The sequence below is a fragment of the Bufo gargarizans genome, chromosome 3 (assembly GCF_014858855.1).
Source record: "Bufo gargarizans isolate SCDJY-AF-19 chromosome 3, ASM1485885v1, whole genome shotgun sequence".
Lineage (NCBI taxonomy): Eukaryota > Metazoa > Chordata > Amphibia > Anura > Bufonidae > Bufo > Bufo gargarizans.
The window spans coordinates 377,642,149-377,663,511 of record NC_058082.1 but is presented as its reverse complement, the minus strand read 5'-3'; the positions used below and the strand labels follow the sequence as shown (position 1 = coordinate 377,663,511).

Here is a 21,363-nt window from a genome sequence, read left to right as displayed (position 1 = left end):
TGTTAATGCCGTCAAACATGTGTTTATCTATAGCTATGCATGCCAGAGACATCATTTATCATTGTGGTCATTGCATTCCAGAGCTAGGGAAGGGGGAGGGAAAAAAAATCATAAAAAATTAACAAAAAGAGATAATAAGTTTTCCTAAAAAATTCCTAGGGTTATAGAAGTTATAGTGGTTATATACCAACTTAGGTTTGGCTCGAACAGAACCTTTTCAAAAATTTCCCGAACGGGACCTGAAAAGAATCTTGACTGGTTAGCTCATCTCTACTTCCAGCATTCTGAAATTTAAAAAGACCCCTCTCCCCCGACATACAAACATGGAAGCTTTTTTACATCACACTTCTTTAGTGCCCCCCCAACACTTTTTTTTAAAATAGATGTGGTCACATATAAAAAACAGATACAGGATCCCTATAGTGCTATCCACTGTACATTAGTAGTAGTTCCTATAAGTGACATGTCATCTATGTGACATTATGCATATGTCTGCCACAGTTTATCAGATTGATCACAACCAAAGTGTATACAGGTGAAACTCGAAAAATTTGAATTTTGTGCAAAGTTCTTTTATTTCAGTAATGCAACTTAAAAGGTGAAACTAATATATGAGATAGACTCTTTACATGCAAAGCGAGATATTTCAAGCCTTTATTTGTTGTAATTTGGATGATTATGGCTTACAGTTTATGAAACCCCAAAGTCTCAATTTTGAGGTACCCTTTGCTCAGGGGGTATGGATTAATTAGCTGACTAGAGTGTGACACTTTGAGCCTAGAATATTGAACCTTTTCACAAAATTCTAATTTTAAGCTGCATTAATGCAATTCATTTTCATTTTCATTCTGAAATAAATGGACTTTATGGCACAATATTCAAATTTTTCGAGTTTCACCTGTATGTGCAAATAAATGTATCCTAATATTTGCAAGACACAGCATCCTCATATGAGTCACAATGCTGTCATGCACAGACCTGAGGCAGCATCTACTGTAATGCAATGCTAATACCAAAAGGCCTAACATCACCCTACATATAAAACCAAAAAAGGGACTCAAAAATGGTAAAGATTTGAAGTGATGTCCAGGGGTAATATTGAATTAACTATATCTGTATCTCAGTCTGTGAGAAAACAAAAACGATAAGTGGAGCGCCAGATGACAGATATTCATATGGATAACCAGACACAAAATTGTGCTCTAAATTTTGAAAGCGTGCATCCATACGGATTTTTACACACTTCACCAGGATGGGAGGCGCAAGATAAAGCTCAAGACACTTGACACCATAAACCAATTTACACCTCTGGCTGGAGGGAAGGGGTAAGGTTAAGAATTTGGCATGAGGGGGTACCCTTTCAATGTTTGCCTCAGGCAGCAGGAAAGCTATGTGCTCCCCTGCCCCTTGCCAACAAGCACTGAGGGACGGGGACCCAAGCTGAACTCTTGCACCAGGGCCCATGAGCTTTTAGCTATGCCCCTGGTATGGATGCACCCTTTCAAAATTTAGAGCACAATTTTGTGTCAGTAGCATTGTTATCTGGCACTCCACTAATCATTTTAGTTTTCTCACTCTTGTACCACGTCTGCTAGTCAGAGCCCTGTAGTGTGAGCAGCATTCTGCCATTGGCTTCAGTCTTGGTTTCTACTTTGGTACTCCTTGGCGCCTCCTATTCCCTACCGTTTTCCCCGTCAGATTTCCACCTATTTTTTTCCTTGCATCCCTCCATCCGTCATCATTCCTCTATACTTTTGTTTCCCCCCATCCCACACACCCCACTTTCTCATCCTCTTTTTTCCTCCCCTGTCCAACCCACTCCCGTCCCATTGTTTGCATCATCGTTCATCCACTTTCCCTCACTCACCTCTTGTTTCCCTCAATACTGATGCTCCTTTTTTCTATATTTTTTGTGTCTCAATCTAGTGTACTTTAGTTTTAATTGGTAATACATTACTATTCAACTGTATATGTTAATTCCACTCTGAGAATTTGCGATACCCGCTGATTACTTCAGCTGATAATAGTGAGTAATATATTTTATCTCAACAGAGGGATATCTATTTGATAAGTCAATCATACTGGACAAGAGAGCTGTGCCTACCTTGGTGAATGATTGACATCGCGTTCCATCAATCTGCCTGGGACTTTGTAGCTAGTAGTGCAACGTGCCAGACCTCAGGGGAAACACTTGAGGCTACGCTGGGCCGATGGGGGTAGTAGTTAATTTACTAACGGTTAGCAGAGCCTCCCTGGGCCAGCAGTGCAGTGGATGGGAAGACAGCACTAAATCCTCTGGGGTAATCTCGATTGCAGGGAACACCAGCCAGATAGAAGTAAAGGTGCCTTTGATGGTGTAGGTGTTTAAGGTGCTTTGGTGTGGGACGCTGCTGTAGGAAAACAGCCAATGAGTGTCTATACTTGAATATATACTGGGTTGTTCGTTCCATATGGTGGTCATGCTGTACACAGGTACAGTTTCACTGCTCTCCGTCCCTTCAGCTTTTGGTTGCTCTTTTGGAAAATGGATAAGGAATATTCAGTTGATTCCCTAAGTGGTTCATATGATGATTAATTCCCAGTTGCTCGTTTGTCATTTGTACACTGGACATGTTTACACTGAGCAATGATTGGGGAGAAACTATCATATTAACAATCCTTTGGCTGATCATTGGTCCCTATAAATGTGCCCATTAGTGCTGATGCTTGTGCAATAGAGCCGGATTGGGGTTATGCACTCTGATGCCAATAATGTGCAATGGCTGGCTCAGGTGTAAGTGATAGTTTATAGTTTTGTTCGTGACACAAATTGCAGCATGCACAGGGTACTAACACAGGGCCCTTTAAGTTGTTGTAACTCACGTACCAGGTTAGGAATGCCAGAGTGGTGTAATGTCTCTGTGTGGTAATGGCAGTAGTGTCAAAGGTGTTTCCTATATGGGTACGGCTGGACTCCTGGATCTTGGCTCACAATAAAATGAGTTTGGTGCTAGTAGGAGTAATTGAGGAACTTGCAGCAGTAATTGAGATCCAGACCTTTGGTAAAGTTCAAACTTGTCTTTACTAGTTGCAGCTTTGATCCATGAGAGATACAGCAATAGTATTTGGTCCCAGCAGGTATCGGCAATGTGTTGCAGGAAATTATCTTCTGCTCTATCATGTGCCTGGAGCTTTTGCAGGAAAGGACGTCTGCTTGTTGCTCTGTAATGTGGCAGGAATTTATGTTCTGCACTGACTATCTCTGCACTTCTCTCTTGGGGACTGACTAGCTGAGGAGGAATTTGGCTTCTCCTGGGTCTCTGGTCTGTACTCACAGCTATTGTCTCAGGGTATGCTTCTTCCTGTAACAGGAGATGGCTGCTTGCTTTCTTCCAGCTGAGGCTGCAAGGCTCAGGCTGGGGATGATGATCAATTGTCTCAGCCGAGACAAGATCCTGGCTTTGGATCCCTATATCTGGGAGCTCCCTGGGAGTTAGCTGGGGTAGCTGGCACACTAGCTTAACTTCCTTCTCTCCCCATGAGGCAGGATATGGAATAATCCAGTCTGCTCAGAGAGGGGGGAGCTAAACTGGAATGTACTATTCCAGCCGAGGAAGACTAAACTGGCTTAAAGGGTTTCTACCACTTGCATATCACATATTTGGTGATCAGACACTAGCGATCCGCTAGTGTCTGATGTAGCTTACAAGCTAATTATTACCTTAATCCGTTCGGCCCATATGCAAATGAGCCTCTAGGTGCTATGCAGGCGTTTTTCCAGCACCTAGAGGCTCCGTCTACCTTGCAGTTTGCCGCCCATCGCCTCGCTCCAGCACGCCCATCTCTTACCGTATTCGATCCTCCCCCTGCTTCAGCCTTCAGAAATCCCGCGCCTGCGCCGTTCGTCGCGGCATTCGGCGCAGGCGCAGTCAATGTCTGACCGCTCCGTGCTCAGACATTTCCACTGCGCCTGCGCCGATGTCATCGGCGCAGGCGCAGTGGAAATGTCTGAGCACGGAGCGGTCAGACATTGACTGCGCCTGCGCCGAATGCCGCGACGAACGGCGCAGGCGCGAGATTTCGGAAGGCAGAAGCAGGGGGAGGATCGAATAGAGTTGAAGATGGGCGTGCTGGAGCGAGGCGCTGGGCGGCAAACTGCAAGGTAGACGGAGCCTCTAGGTGCTGGAAAAACGCCTGCATAGCACCTAGAGGCTCATTTGCATAAAGATATAAGTGCTTTTTTTGAGGTATGGGCCGAACGGATTAAGGTAATAATTAGCTTGTAAGCTACATCAGACACTAGCGGATCGCTAGTGTCTGATCACCAAATATGTGATATGCAAGTGGTAGAAACCCTTTAAGTCCCTGCTAACACATTGCTGCCACCTGCTGGTGGACATGAAGAATGACAACAATATATATATAACAAGGCTTTCAATGCACATTCATGAGGATATTATGTGAAATTACACAAGATGACAATGTGAATGCTCTTAAGAGATTGTAGCGGGGTAGAAGAATTTTGTAACACAACTCTGGGGTATTATATTTGCATCTCCATCAACATTGATTTTAGAGAATACTTTTTCAGCTTTTATGTCACACTTCATAGACTTCAAAAATAGAAGCACACATGTCATAAAAGTTCAAAACTGTTTACAGGTGGTTAAGCCTCTGCAAATTGCTCCAGCAGGGCTTATCTATTTGGAAACAATGTTGGACATATTGAAATCCAAATGCACGGCATGAAACCAAAGAACTTAAAAAGTGAACATATATAAAAATGACACAAAAATAATACAATAAAAAATGTAGAGTTTTAAAAGGGTATGTACACAAACATAGAAAAGGATTCTTTACGGTAAGAGCAGTGAGACTATGGAACTCTCTGCCTGAGGAGGTGGTGATGGTGAGTACATTAAAGGAATTCAAAAGGGGCCTGGCTGTATTTCTGGAGCGTACTAATATTACAGGCTATAGCTACTAGAGAGGGGTCGTTGATCCAGGGAGTTAGTCTGATTGCCTGATTGGAGTCAGGAAGGAATTTTTTATTCCCCTAAAGTGGGGAAAATTGGCTTCCTCTGGATCAACTTGCAGAATAACAGGCCGAACTGGATAGACAAATATCTTTTTTTGGCCTTATGTACTTTGTTACTATGTTATGTACTATGTTACTATGTTTTCCAGCTTAATTAAACCAATTACCTGTAACAGTGTGTTAAAAAATCTTAAAAAAAACAAACATGCACCTTTCCAGACAACCTCTGTTCCAGCAATGTGGCTCCCATGTGATCCCCGTTGGACTGAAAGTGATCAGGGTTGCCAACCATCCAGATATTTCCAGATAGTCCATAAATGTACTGTAATGTACTCAACTTTGTTCCTATGTCCATGAAATAAAATAGATGTGTCCATGTATGTTTGTTTTTTTTGTTGTTGTTTTTTTGAGGCTGGTGATATTTGACTAGATTATTTTGGTGGCAATTATGATAATTTTACAGCTCATAGTATATGCTGGTAATGAGTTCTTATCAGTATATTAACCTATAGACATGTATATACATAATCTTTATCATTCAGTATGGCTTGCCAATTTGTCCTAAAAAAATGTTGGCTGTCCGTGATTTTGGGATAAGTTGTCAAGAAAAAAATGAAAATTCTGGTTGGCAACCCTGGAAGCCCTATCTGGGTCATGAAACTGCTGCAGCCAATCAATAACATCAGTGGAAACATTTGCAAAAACTGGCATATCATGGCTGTTATGGAAACACTCCATGTCCACCACCATCCTGCTTTCTGGGGTGGGCACAGGCGCTGCATCTTTCACCCTCTTCCTGCTTCTGAGATCCTGATGCCCCAGTTCCGCCAGTCCTGCCAATCCTACGTGGCTTTTCTTAGAGCAGGTCGTGGCCTGCTCCTGCCAACTAAGTCCATCCTTCCCCTGTTCTTAGGGCACGTTCCCTTGATGACTTTTAAAGGGCCAGCATGCACGCACCCTGATCTGTTCCAGCCTATGGCTGGCCATCTGTGGGTATTTAAGACAACTTCCCCTAGGGGAGGGTGCCTGAGCAATAGAGATATCTAGCTTGCTAGTCTCTATGTAAGATGTGCTGTACTGCCTGACTGTACTAACTTCTGCCCATATTGACCTTTTGCTGCCTGTTGCCTGCTGGACCTGTTTCATAGGCATGTACTCTGCCTTCCCTGACTTCTGCCTCTTTCTTGACTATGAGTATTGCCAGCTTCACACTGGTGTCTCTGACCCCTGTGGTAAACTACCAACTACACCTGGACTTCCGAGAGGTAGCAGCCTGGTGTGTCCCTTGCAGCGAAGACCAGATCCTGTATAGGGGCCAAAGGGTGAAAATCAGGGGCCAGGATAATGTCCTTAGGTCTAGCCCAAAGTTAACCCAGTTTGTTAGCACAGTGATTCCACACCCACAGCCAGTGACAACTTCTCACTGCTCTGCCATGACCTGCAAGTCTTCCACACATGATCACTGAGGCCATTAATTGACTGCAGTGCTCTCATGAACAATAATGGGTCATCATTGCCTCTGGTCTGGTGGAGACCTCTGGGAGCTGCACCACTGGAATGGAGGTCATCTAGAAAGGTCATTAGGGGTTTGTTTGTTTTCTGCTTCTGGCCATAAGTTTTATTCATGAGGCTGTGTCAACTCCTTCTCTGAAAAAAAAACCACTGCATCAACCACGTAATAGCAATGGGTTAAGCTCTGCTCAGCTGGTTTAGCAGATGCTGCAGATAAAATACAATATAGTACTACACAGCACCTAATAAACCATGTAAGGCATAACAGGGCTAAGAAAAGGCATTTTTTTCTGGATAAACAGTTACATTGATAATGTGATTTCTCTGTTTAGGATTTACTCCTGATTTTGGCAAAACAATAAAAATCCATGCAAAACTGCATCAAAAGTTCACTGTGAGAAGTATTGGGGTCATTTATCAAACTGGTGTAAATTAGAACTAGTTAGTTGCCCATAGCAACCAATCAGATTCTACCTTTCATTTTTGACAGCTCCAGTTTAATAAATTACCCCATATGTACTGTATATTAATTTGGAAGCAGTGGACTTTATAATATGAACAGGCAGTTATTATGAACTATATAAAAACGTGTTGTATTAAAATATATTAAACCCGTTTTTAAAAACTACTTATGTTCAAAGCTCATGAACATGGTAATGTCATGTGCACAGACTCTTTACAATGACATCTGTAGTCCCTAGGAGTTTGTGTTATATGCTGCCTCAATGAAGTACCATATTCTGTGTGAGGCCTTATTCACACATCAGTTATTTGATCAGTCTTTTAAATCAGTGACGGGTCCAAAACACAGGAGGAAATCTTTCCATTATACTGTCTCTTATAGCTTTGTAGTATCCACTCCTGGTTTTGGCTCACAATCAGGGGAGAAGTCTTTCTACTTTACCCTTCAAAGCGCGGTCGGCCTTAGGGAGGGGAGGAGCGTGGGGAGCTGAGCGATGAGTAACAGGACCGCAGCTCCTTGAGCCCAAGAATGAGGGCTTCCATCTGTATTGATGGAAGCGCTCATTGCTTCTGGCCTCTGGCAGCTATGCTGTGGGCCCCTGCCCTTGCCCAGGTATGTCTGGTGCTGACGCCAACTTTGCAGAGAAGGTTTAGATAAAGTTAATATTTTTGCCCAAACCTTTTGTTCTCCCAGAAAATAAGATGCTGCCAAAAGTGTCTGGCAATGGTTATTTGCTCTCTCCCATTGAATTCACTTACACATTCGGCTTACCCAAATGTGTTTGTGTATGTCAGAAGGGAGATGCGAGAGAGAGCTGTCAGCCAAACCATCATTCTGCTGATGACTACAGAATGTGTATGGCTGGCTTTAGAAATCATCTAAGCCTTGCTTTATGTGATCAATTGTTTTTGATAAAAACCGTTGTCGAGGTACTGATAAATAGTACATCACCCAAGTTTATCAAGTCCAACCTATAATTCTACTGTGTTGATGGGAGGAAAGCAAAAACCCTTATGACATGGTTGTCAATTACACCATACTAAAGGAAAAAAAATCTGTCTTGAGTACAAATATGGCAATCCAAATGAATCTCTGGATCAGTGGCCTATCTCTAGAAATCTACTACCCATAACTTATGATATTTTGCTTTTTAAGAAAGGAATTAGACTGACCCTTCTTGAAATTGTTCAATAAATCAACCAGCCTAATCCACAGGTTACAATATTGGCAGCATATTAATCATCTGTACTATATAGATCCACATTATGACTGTGCATGAGGGGGAAACTAGTAGTGTTGGTCGAGCACCAAAGTGCTTGTGTGCTTGAGTAGAACACTGCCTGATGCTCTACAGAGCACACAAGTCAGCTTAGGAGTCCCTGCTCTGACTTCATATATAGCTATGTCCATATATGGCATCAATGCTTGGGGACAACTAGTGTATTTAGATCTAATTTAGCCTCTATTTCTGAAAAGTTTCTGGCAGGATTTGAACTCAGAACCTTCTATATCACAGCCAAGAATCTTAACCACTACACTATAGAGCTGGCTGCATGGCCAGTTACCCAAAAAAAAAAAAAAAAAAAAAAAAAAGGGATTCCTATACAGCAGAAGTCTCATATTATTTTGTTTAGCAACTGGCTATGCAGCTCTATAGTATAGTGGTTAACATTCTGGGCTGTAATGCAGAAGGTTGTGAGTATGAATCCCGTCAGAAACAGAGGCTAAATTAAATTTAAACATATATAAGTTTTTAGCCATGATATATTTACATATATCACATTATTATAATGATATATTATTATATATTTAGAGTATATAATATATTATAATATTTGTAAATATATTATGGCTAAAACATCAGTAGTAGTTTCCCACATATTATGCATTCATATATATCTGAAGTATGATTATATATATTTATATACATTTAGTAATTATTATTTTTTTTCAATTACAAAAGCAAATATATAAAATATATACATTTAATTTATCCTCCATTTTTTAAAAGTTTCTGATGGGATTTGAACTCTCAACCTTCTCCATTACAGCCCAGAATGTTAACCAATACACATTAAAGCTGCATGGCTAGTTGCTTTAAAATAAAAAAAAATAAAAAAATAAAAAATCCTATATGAGACTTCTGCTCTATAGGAATACTTACTACTAGTAAGTATTCCTATACAGCAGAAGTCTCTTTTTTTTTTTTTTTTTTTTTTATAATTAACTTGCTATGCAGTTCTATAGTGTAGCGGTTAACATCCTTAGCTGTAATGTAGAAGGTTGCGAGTTCAATTCCCACCAGAAACTTTTCAGATATAGGGGACTAAATTAGAAATGCACTCGAACACACGCGATATTCGCCCAACACTACGAACTACTGTATAAATATTTGACAAAATAGATTGGTCTTAACATAGTATATTTTCATATACCCCATCTACTTTTTTCAGGTATCTTTAAAATTGAAGACTCTGCCCAAGTTGCACGACTTTGGGGAATCAGAAAAAACCGTCCAGCAATGAACTACGATAAACTAAGCCGTTCTATTCGGCAGTACTACAAAAAAGGCATCATCCGTAAGCCTGATGTATCTCAACGCCTTGTTTATCAGTTTGTGCAACCACTATAAAATCTACACAAACAAGGATGTAAAAGAAGATAAGAAATTCTAAAGTGATTAAATGGCTGACAAGACAAAAAACTATGTGTGCTGAGTAACTAGAGGAGCAGGAACATTCTCGTAGAGACTATTTTCTACAGATAATTTTTGACAAACAGCAATATATTCTGCTCTTTGTGATCAAGCCCTGGTGCACATCACACACATGCTGTTTGCAAAATGTCGTGTTTCAAAGGATGTTAAGCAACACAGGATAGTCTGAACTGTGAATTTAGTCTTCTTCACTACATACTTGCTTTACAGGTACTCACTGATGTGAGACCTACTGGACTTAATGACCTTACAGGACAATGGGAGGTGGGAAGAAAGCAGGACAGAGTGACCAAAAGCATTGCAAGCATATAAAAATAAGAGCTAACTGCTATAATATTGTAACACCTACAATATTTGAGCAAAGATTGATGTGAATGAATGTTTGTCAGTTAGTCCATACAAGCTTATGAAGTAATATGTTTTATAAGCATTATTTATTGAAGTAATATAACCTGATAAATTTACCCAGAAAGTGACAATATGGGTGTATGGCTAAAATATATAAATTCATTGTTAGGTACAGACTGCAGAGATAGAGAGGAATGGTGCAAGGTGGCAAAAATGTGATTTCCTATGGGATGCAATCAGTTATTCCTTTGTTTAATATAGATTACAATAATGTCAAATACATTTGATTCAGAAAAATTGTAGGAAAAATGTGTGCTATCTTTATTGTTTCTCACTATTTATGCATATCTGGAATATCTCTTCATTCATCTAAAGATGTTGTAATTGTTTCCCAATTTGACATGTATTAAATTAAATAGCATTTTCATTAACACTAAGTCTAAAGGCCACCATAGATGTATATGGGGGATTCGGGAGGGAGTCAGGAGAGAGTTGTCGGCCAAATGATTGTTCTGCTGACAGCTATTGAATGTGTGTGATCCCCTTTAGGTCTATAAAGTATGTGATGCTTGCAACATTTTACTCATAATAGCAATAATCACATAATTAAAGGACATCTGTCATTAGATTTTTACTTATGAAACTAGCTGACCTGTTACATGTGCACTTGGTAGCTGAAGACATCTGTGTTGGTCCCATGTTTATATGTGCCAGCATTACTGAGAAAAAAATATGTTTTCATATATGCAAATGAGCCTCTAGGGAAAATGGGCTCAGCTCTCTCTGCAAAGGCAATGTCCCCAATCCTTCTAAACGCTCATTTGCATATATTAAAACAACATTTTTCTCAGCCGTGCTGGCACAAGTGAACATGGGACCAACATAGAGGCCTTCAGCTGCCAAGCACACATGGAACAGGTCAGCCAGTTTCATAGGTACAAATCTGCTGACAAAAGTCGTTTAAAAAGTCACTGTTCTTTCACACAATTTCATATACCAAATTTCTAATTCACTTCATATAAAAAATTTCCCTTCATCGACCTAAAAAAAAAAAATCTGTAAATCATGGCCACTAGGGGTCTCACTTCCAGCTAACTTGCAGATAACTGCCTGTTTTCAGGTAAGTTCCATTCCTGGTAACAGAGACTCAGAAGAATGTTGAGAGGAAGCGGGGGCATGTAAGAGCTAGTGGAGAAGATCCTGTGTGTGTGTTCACACTTTAGTTATTTGGTCAGCTATTTACATTAGTTATTGTGAGCCAAAACCAGTAGTGAAGCCTACTCAGAGATAAGGTATAATAGTTTTATTTTCACATGTTCTGTGTTTTTGACCAGCACCTGGTTTTGGCTCACAATAACTGATCAAAATAACTGACCGAATAACTGAAGTGTGAACTGAACCCAAATTTTCTGAGCTGCTTGGAAAAACAAACAAACATAGTAGTAAGTAATTAAAGTGAGGTTAATGCATACAGTACTAGCAGATGGGAGATACCCACTGCTTTAGAGAGAAATGCATCTGGCTGTGCAGCTGAGACTGGGAATAAAATGGCTGAAAGAGACTTTAGGGAAGCACAAACATAACTGTTCCCTCACAGTTATGATTGAAAAAGAAGCACAGCCATTAAACAAACTTTTTCTGAAAACTGAAGTACACTTAAAAGACTGAATAGTCTTTGGATAAATAGTATATATTGCTGTGCATGGGTTTACCTTGCATTACACAGGCACCCGTAAGTATTATAATGGTTGTCATGCATTGGCTAAATCTGTCACTTTTCTTATCAGACACTTTTCAGGTGCCATAACATAATGGGGTATTGTGGATTCACACATAGGACCAGATTTACTAATGTCTAAAAAGTGGTGCAGATTGGCTCAATTTGGCGCAAATGGGATTTCTTTTTTTTTCTTTTTACTTGTTTGATACTGAGAGGGCTAAATGGGAGGGTTATTGCCTAAGACGCGCCATATTGCTCTACAATTCTGTCTCAAGTAAGCCAACTAATGGTTGGTATAGAGCTAGTAAAAGTGTCTATCTCTGCTCCACATTTATCATTCAGCTTGAGCCACTGTGATATATCTAGTGCAGATCTAGACAGTCTGGGCCAGATTTATCTTTTATCTGACAGCTCACTCCACTTTCACATATGGCTAAAGTCAGTTTTAGCCAAGTCAGATTTATGATCGGCCCTTTAAGGCTACTTTCACACTAGCGTTCGATCGGATCCGTTCTGAACGGATCCGATCATATTAATGCAGACGGAGGCTCCGTTCAGAACGGATCCGTCTGCATTATATTGGCAAAAAAAAAGCTAGTGTGAAATTAGCCTGAGCGGATCCGTCCAGACTTTTACATTGAAAGTCAATGGGGGACGGATCCGTTTGAAGATTGAGCCATATTGTGAGTCTGGACGGATCCGCACGCCTCCGCACGGCCAGGCGGACACCCGAACGCTGCAAGCAGCGTTCAGGTGTCCGCCTGCTGAGCGGAGCGGAGGCTGAACGCCGCCAGACTGATGCAGTCTGAGCGGATCCGCATCCATTCAGACTGCATCAGGGCTGGACGGAAGCGTTCGGGTCCGCTCGTGAGCCCCTTCAAACGGAGCTCACGAGCGGACAGCCGAACGCTAGTGTGAAACTAGCCTAAGACTGTAATAAATGTGGTTTGACGGTAGCAGTTTATCCGTCAGTAAGCAGCTTTACAAAAGTCGCACATCTTTACGAAAAAGTTGCTTGTTTTTACGAAAAAGTCGCATGTTCAATTAAAAAGTCTCATAAGAGAAGCATGGTCCTCACTGGAGTGAAATTGCGCATTTTTTTGCGACTTTTTAAATAGTCCTAATAGTAAATCTGTCTAGATATTCATTTGCATAAGAAAACATGCCCACTTTCAGAAAACTGGCGAGCATAGTGCAAAGGAAAAAAAAAGCAAATCGCAAATTTGGGCGCAGTTTTAGCGTTTGCGCATTTCTTTGCGACTTTTTCACTCCATTATTCTGACTTGAGGTAATGATTAATCTGTCCCTCTGAGTTTATGCCAGCTAAAAATCTGGGCCACAGTTTTTAGTTGTGTTTTTCCAGCATTGTTTTGCATTTTTGATGCATTTTTGTGGAAAACAATGCCAGCTTCAGATGTTACAAAAGAGACTATGGGAAATATGAAATAAAGGACACACATGTGTCTTTTGCTACTGCCTATTTTTCAATTTGGTGGCTTTTTTGTGTCACTAGTGGTGTTTCTTTAAATGCAGCATGTTGAGGATTTTTTTTTTCATGAATTTTCATCTCCTATGGCTATTTCAGTGTTTTGCGGTCTGTTTTTCATGGATCCGTTGTTCTGTTTTTTGTTTCCGTTGTGTTTCCGTTTTACCGTTCCATTTTTCCGTATGGCATATACAGTATACAGTAATTACATAGAACAAATTGGGCTGGGCATAACATTTTCAATAGATGGTTTCCGCAAAAAACGGAACAGATACGGAAGACATACGGATGCATTTCCGTATGCATTGCGGTTTTTTTTTGGCGGACCCATTGACTTTAATGGAGCCACTGAACGTGATTTGCGGCCATGTTCTATCTTTGCACGGAACGGAGATAAGGAGATGGAATGCATACGTAGTACATTAATTTTTTTTGGGCGGACCCATTGAAATGAATGGTTCCATATATGGACCGTATACGGAATGCAAAATACGGCCCGCAAAACGGGAAAAAGAAAACGGTAGTGTGAAAAAGGCCTTATAGGAAAAGAATACCTAAAAAAAAAAAAAATCATAACATTAACATTCAGAAATTGATTAAATTATTTATCTATTCAACCAGGACAGGATGAATATTGGTGGAGGCCCCTAGATAAAACATGTTAGAGGGCTAACTTTCATTTTTGGTAAGGATGCATATGAGTTGTATTGCCATAATAATTGCCAAATAATTATGCCCACTATTGCTTTAATAATATCCCCATTTAGTGCCAAAAGAATTACAGCAAACAAGTAATATGGCCATACAATGCCTACATAATAGTGGCACATGGGTCCCCATGCAACAGTTTATAAATATTACAAAAGTTGTCAGCTTGAAATAAATCTGAAATGAACAGTCACAGAAGTTTAGAGTAAACTACTTGACATAGGGATAGGATTCTCTAGGAATAAAGATTTATTTTTAATCTATGGCCAATTGCCTGCCTCTGTAAAGAAAAGATTCATACTTAGGGTACTTTCACACTTGCTTCAAAGTTTTCTGGCACCGAGTTCCTTCCTAGGGGCTCAATACCTGAAACAAACTGATCAGTTTTATCCTAATGCATTCTGAATGGAAAGCAATCCGTTCAGGATGCATCAGGATGTCTTCAATTCAGTCCTTTTACGGTATTTGGATGGAGAAAAAACCGCAGCACACTGCATTTTTCTCTCTGGCCAAAAATCCTGAATACTTGCCGGAATGCCAGATCCGGCATTTTATTCCATTGGAATGTATTAGTTCAGGATCTATTAAAATTACCACATTGACGGATCCGGTCTTCCGGTCTGCACATGCGCAGACCTTTAAAAATGTTTTAAAAAAATTACCAGATCAGTTTTTCCGGATGAAACCGTAGAGACGGATCTGCATCCGGATCTGTCTACAAATGGTTTCTGTTTGCATACAGATTGCTGGATCCGGCAAACGCAAGTGCGAAAGTACCCTTACCTGCTCCATATCACTCAGGTTCTCAATGCTGGCTTCTGCATGTCCATGTTTTGGTCCCCAGACTGTTTACACCTGGTGGTGTATGAGCATGGTCACATGCTCTGCTGTAGCCAATAACATGTGCCACTTGTGGCCATGTAAGTATTAATCTTCTATTTACAGAGGCAGGCTGCCTACACATTACACAATTCACTGAAATAAATGCACCAAAATTATACGCAACTGACAATATTAGCTAATTCCTCAAGCCGATGATAAAAGCTGAGAACTTTGCCAATATCGTCCAGTCAGGAACATATCGGAGCCCCTCATGGACCACGTCACGGTGTCTCAGTACGCATAGGGTCCTACCAGTAACCTGCCCGTGGTGTGTGAACAGGGTCTGAACAGTGCAATTAACTCACATCCAGGCTCTCACATGCCTCCATAGTGGTATCACCAATGCAATGTGAGGTAGGATAAAGCTGTGAGCCACACCCACAACAGACCATGTGACACAGAAGCTACCAGGTGCAAAAGAATGTTACCAACAATATAAAAAGTGGCACATTCTATACACATAAGGACAAAAACTCACTGAAAAAATGCATTTTCACCCATTTAGGCGAGTGAGTTTTTTTCTGCCTACACATTAGGTTAAAAAAAATATTCCTGAATACCCCCTTTTAATATTAAAGGTCCAAATATGCTTTATTTTGCTGTCTATACAGTACAATGAAACCATCACTTTACCTTCTGATTCACAGTTTTCCAATCTTAGGATTCAAAACATTTGCTACAGGAAACGAATCAAATTAAAAAATGCACACGTTGTAGTAAAAGGCCACATGCCTGCACAGTTTTGAAAGTGCTCATTTCCAGTGATGGTCAGTTCGCAGTTTTCGCCAGCGAACACATGCGGGCTGCCATCTATAGTAAGGTAGACTCACCCACCCCACGATGCACAGGTTGGCCCATACATGTGCCTATGTAAGAGGCAGCCCTGAATCAACCAGCAGCATTTCCAGCACTTCTATCTATGCAGACTGTCATGTTTCCCTCTGGCCACCAGAGGCCACTGTGTCTGAACAGGAACCTGAGCTGTGCTGGCCAGAGGCTAAGAAAGAATTAAGGAGTTTTTCCCGGGCTGTTCTGAAGTTGCTGGGGCCTTGCTGAGATAACAAGGATAAATGGACTGCTGAGAGATAACAGTAAAAGACTGGAGCAGCAGGAGGCTATATTAGCTGAGTTTTCCCTGACAGCTATGAAGCTGCACACAGAGGACTTCACCGTGTGTTCCAGAGGAGTGGGACCGTGTGTCAGAGACCAGTACAAACCGGATCCTTGCTGCCAGAGCTGAAACTAGGTGAAGATCTGCATCTGCTGTAACCAAAGAGAGAAAGACAGACAAGCAAGCGACCGGACCTGGAGTCAGACTGCATCTTATTGGATCCAGGAGAATCTGCAGAACTGTGAGTGGCATCGGTGCTTTCCTGTGATAGGTTATTGAGTCAGGGACTTAGTCAGTGCGCTGTAGAAGCGTCCCCTGGGTAGCGGGGCTAGATAGGTAATTGGTAGTAAGAGTAGCTTGTAAGCCGACTGCTTGCTGTTTAGTTCATCCTGTGTATATGCAAAATTAAATTGCCATTGTTGTTGATTTATGTTAACCTGTTCATACCATTCCTGTCTTTGACCCATTGTGCCTCCAGTGCGGTGGTACCGGTTTTCCGTCAGTTTCATTTTGCTCCTTAATAAAGCCGGTTTTTGCTTCAGTTTCCTTGTCTGCTGTACTGTACTTAAATCCTGCCTTGCGGTCTCTCCCTCCTCTGACCGCTACGCCTGTGCCGGGAGCCGGTCATAAATCAAATGCAGTCACCGGGCTTACCTGTGCATCGCCGGACGGGTGTGTCTACCTTACTAAATATGGCAGGCCGCATGTGTTCGCTGGCGAACAATGCGAACTGACCATCACTGCTCATTTCTTTTTGTAAGTAGCCATCCGATTTTAGTGCAGCAAAATGTAAGTGTTTAGGGCTAGTTTCCTGTTTGTGTTTATCAGATCCAGCAGGCTGTTTTGCAGAGATCTGCCCTAGTTGTGCCCGATTTCAGCTGGACAAAAGACACTGTGTGTGACAGTTTTTCTCTGTGTCACGGCTGTAAATGAGCAACAAGAGTGTACACAGAGAATAACAACTGACGGACCCACTCTAGGGAGGAATAAGGGTGACCCCTGCCAGACCCTAAAAGCTCTCCCTAAGCTGCTATGCGCATGTCCGGATCCGAATGGTAGATCGAGACAATGTCTGTACACTTAACTGAGGTGCTGCAGCCGCAGTGCAAACAGATCCGAAGTCAGCAGACGATATCTGAAGTACTCGCATCAGCAGGACACAGATCCAGTGAAGAGAAGTAACACAGGTGAAGACACTCAAGCGAGAGATACAGCTCAAAATGAAGAGTATAATCCGCACCTCTACAAAGGAGGAGGGGTGATTTAAAGGCAGCGAAATCAAACACAGGAGGAACAGCTGGGAGGAAGGAAACCAAAAGTAAAGACCTCATCACAGAGGCGGAGAAACAGGGAAGAGACCTCCTCCTAGCTCTAGTAGTGACATCATCACAGGGGTGTGGAAACAGAGCTATGAGAAGGTCTCAAAGCTCTGGTAGTGACAGTCTGGCTGTGTGTACAAGTTTTTGTCTTTTCAGAAAAAAAGCAGTACATAGGCGAACTGGGAACTTAAAGTGGCCCTGGAAAAAACCTTAAGGTGGGGGGCCAAATTGACAGAATGTAGTGCCAACACAAGTAGACAGGGCCTGCAATATTCTAGTGCAGCACAAAATGCTGCTGCAACAGAACCAAGTAGAACAGTGCAGCACAAAATACTGTTACCCTCACCATAGCATTCAACTGTATCACCATGCTGAGGATAGCGCTAAAGTTGAGTTAGAGCAAAGTCCAGACTTGGTAAAGTTCAATGGTTTTTATTTGAATAAACTCTTATCATCCAAACAATACTTGATCCTTCTCTTGGCTCCAGCAGGCTAAGGGTAAACTGGAAGGTTGAATACTTTGACTTATCTCTCTGTGTGCTAATCTCTGGCTTCAGTCTGGTTATTTTCAGCTCCAGTTACTGTTTATGAGTGAGGTATCCTGTGACCCATTTTGCTGAGTGGAACCATTTTCCCTCTCAGAGGTCCTAAATCCTGCTCCCTAAGCTACTTTTCCAAATCTCTTCAACAGTGAAGAGAAAACACTCCCTCACCACACTATACTGCTTCACTCTCTCACTCCAACTCTCCGCAACCTTTCCCTTGGTAGGAAGTGAGACTAGCCCACTTCTGTCCAAAAGGGGGAGATTAGAAGTTCCATGCTATCAAAATATCTCTCTGCCAGATACACTGTCACCTGATGGACAGGTAAAGGACAGAAAATGAAAAGAAAAACCCATCCACAGCGAGGATGCCAATCATCTTGATGTAATTTATGGAAATAAGATGAGATGGAAAAAGTTATCCAGAGCTTTACGGTGTAAATTAAATTAGCGTAAAAAAGTAAATAAATATATAAAAAATATACAGTGACTCACTTCACTGGGGAGGTAGTCTATGGGATAAGCTCAAGACACCCATAGGCTTAACTCCCCTGCCTGGATCGCTTGTAGAATCTTAGGAAGAATCACAGTCACCACAGAAGGTACTTCTGGAAAATTCCCTTTATTGGGGATAAGGCCTCTTTCACATGAACGTGTGCGCTCCGTGGCCATATCCGCAATACACGGGCGCCGTTCCTTGGGCATTCCGCATCACGGATGGGTCCGCAAATCCGGAGATGTGGAATGGTGCGCAACGGAAGCACGGAACGGAACCTTATGAAAGCACTACAGAGTGCTTCCGTGGGGTTTCGTCCCATACTTCCGTTCCGCAAAAGGATAGAACATGTTCTATCTTTTAGCGATCCGCTGCGGCAGCCCCACATTGGTGTTCATGAAATTCTACCTCACAGTGTATTGGTGATACCACTATAGAGGCATGTTAGAGTCTGGCTGTGAGTTAGTTTCTAGCACTGTTCACACATCACGGGTAGTTGAGTGGTAGGACCCCATGCTTGCTGATTACAGTGACGTGGTGCATGAGGGGCTCCGATATGTTCCTGACTGGAAGATATAGCCAAAGTTCTTAGCTTTGAACATCAGCTTGAGGAATTAGCTAGTATTGTCAGTTGCGTATCATTTTGGTGCATTTTTGTCAGTGATCAGTGGAGTGCAGGCCCCAAACATTAGGCATTCACTGGAGGTATATTAGGCGGTCAGTGGATACCAATTTTACTGCAGGCTAGTGGAGTACACGCCCCAAAAAATTAGACATTCATCTGTTAGAAAAGAACAAGTGATTATGTGGCTGGAGGTATATTAGGCAGTGGATAACAATTTAACTGTAGGCCAGTGGATTGCAGGCCCCAAAAATTATGCATTCGCTCGACAGAAGAGAACAAGTGATTATGTGGCTGGAGGCATATTAGGAGGTCAGTGAATACAAATTTAACTGTAGGCCAGTGGAGTATAGGCCCCAAACAATAGGCATTCGCTGGACAGAAAAGAACAAGTAATTATGTGGCTGGAGGTATCTTAGGCGGTAAGTGCATAACAATATTACTGCAGGCCAGTGGAGTATAGGCCCCAAACATTAGGCATTCACTCGACAGAAGAGAACAAGTGATTATGTGGCTGGAGGTATATTAGGCGGTCAGTGGATAACAATTTTACTGTAGGCCAGTGGAGTACAGGCCTCAAACATTAGGCATTCACGGACAGAAAAGAGCAAGTGATTATGTGGCTGGAGGTATATTAGATGGTCAGAGGATAGGAATATTACTGCAGGCCAGTGGAGCACAGCCACCAAACATTAGACATTCACTCTAAAGAAAATAACAAGCGATTATGTGGCTTGAGGTATATTAGGCGGTAAGTGCATAACAATTTTACTGCAGGCCAGTGGAATGCAGGCCCCCAGAAAATATAAACGTTAATTGAATAATGGATAGTCTTAAAAGATAAGTCTTTAATTAGGTAATATTAAAATGATAGGCTCAACAATTAAATGTGTAATAACACAGACCTCTCATGGAGGACAAAAAGAAGAAAATTATTCCCTGCCAACTACAGTGAACTGGTCAGGTATGAAAAAATGGAGCCAGGAGGTGTGAACACTGGCCCACTCGGAGGAGTGAGTTGGAGAAAAAACAAAGGTGATAGATATATAGAGAAGGAGACAGATGCTGGGTCTCAAACCCTACATTTATCCCTGTGTTCAATCATATGTACTCCTACCGTCTGACCCTAGATGGCCCTCAGACCTAATGTTTGACTGCCCAGCTTCGTCGGAAGTAAAAAGGACCAGTCACTTCTAGGAGATCAGATGCAATGAAATGAAAAGAAAAAATGACGACAAAAGAATTTGTCCCTGTCCCTACGCGTTTCACTGGCTTGCGCCAGATCATCAGGGGACTCAGATATCACCAGGACCTCCGGTGAATAGTGACAGGCAGTATGTGCCTATCTCAGCTATAAATGTTATGCTGCGGCAGCAAAGGACACAATCCTATATGTGACAGGCAGTACTTAGCTTGCTCGGTGTTCAGCTCGGGTCCGGGGTCCGCACCTATCCTGCGTGTGGCAGTGGCAGCGGATGATTCACGCTGGCGTCCTTTTAGAGATGCGCGCGTCCTCTAGGCTCCTCCCCCCCCGTACCATGTGACCGATCACGTGACTGTGACGTATCCGGTCGCGTCACACGTTGTCACGTGATCGAGGGCGGTATCAGGCCGTCCATGCTAATGCGGCCACATCACTCAGAGGTGATTGGTCGCATAGCAGGAGGGGGAAGCGTCTGCAGGTAGAGTCTATTAGTGGCTATGCGGAGGTGAGCCTCTCCCACTCCCCACCATAAACCCTATTCCTGACGAGTCAGGTAAAGGTGCGTCTCTCCCTATTGTCATGGGAGGCGCTACCAAAGGTATTTAGGGCAAGTTAGATATGTAACAGTTTGGATGGCCATTTATAGGTGGTATAGAGATAAATGACCCAAGAACATTGAACATTAAAAACGCAAATACAGTGTGGACATGAACAGATAAATGAATACCTGTATGTATAAAACAGCTCCTCAGCTGTAGTAGAGTGTCATAATTAGTATTTTCATGAATACATCAAAAATTACGCACAAGTAAAGAGATCACAAATGGCGTATGGGATACAAGATGAGATGTATGTACATATGCGGAATGTATACATGTATACATACAAAATAACGCCCAGATGGAGGGATCTCCGATGGCGTAATCTATGTATATGAAATACATAGTGTGGGGGTGTGTCATGGAAATGGACCACTCATAAGGTATAGGTGTATAATCCTATGTTATATACCAAGCTATAGGTGTCCTAATCCTATATAGACACGGAGGATATAGGGGGGGGAGAGGGAACTAGAGGATAAGTCTAAAGAGGATGCAGGTGATGGTAAGAGCTAGTGTGTGGATCTATATTCCTCAATGAACGAGCTGAATGAAAGCTGCTCATTGAGGCCTGTAGGATGGGCAGTTTTAAGCTCAAAAATCCACCACGTCTCTCGC

The 21,363-nt window shown here is 42.0% G+C and overlaps 1 protein-coding gene across 3 annotated transcripts in view; it reads left to right on the top strand.

Moving 5' to 3' along the window:
* Nucleotides 1–10,578, top strand: part of SPDEF (SAM pointed domain containing ETS transcription factor) — a 98,816-nt gene extending 88,238 nt beyond the window's left edge. Inside the window, exon 6 of one of the 3 annotated variants that reach the window (XM_044287108.1) lies at nt 9,446–10,578. In XM_044287108.1, coding sequence (XP_044143043.1) covers nt 9,446–9,624 — 179 coding nt within the window. In that variant the 3' untranslated portion in view covers nt 9,625–10,578. The remainder of the gene's footprint in view (nt 1–9,445) is intronic. The other 2 variants (XM_044287107.1, XM_044287106.1) reach the window with 2 other exon arrangements.
* The last annotated feature ends 10,785 nt before the right edge of the window (nt 10,579–21,363 follow it).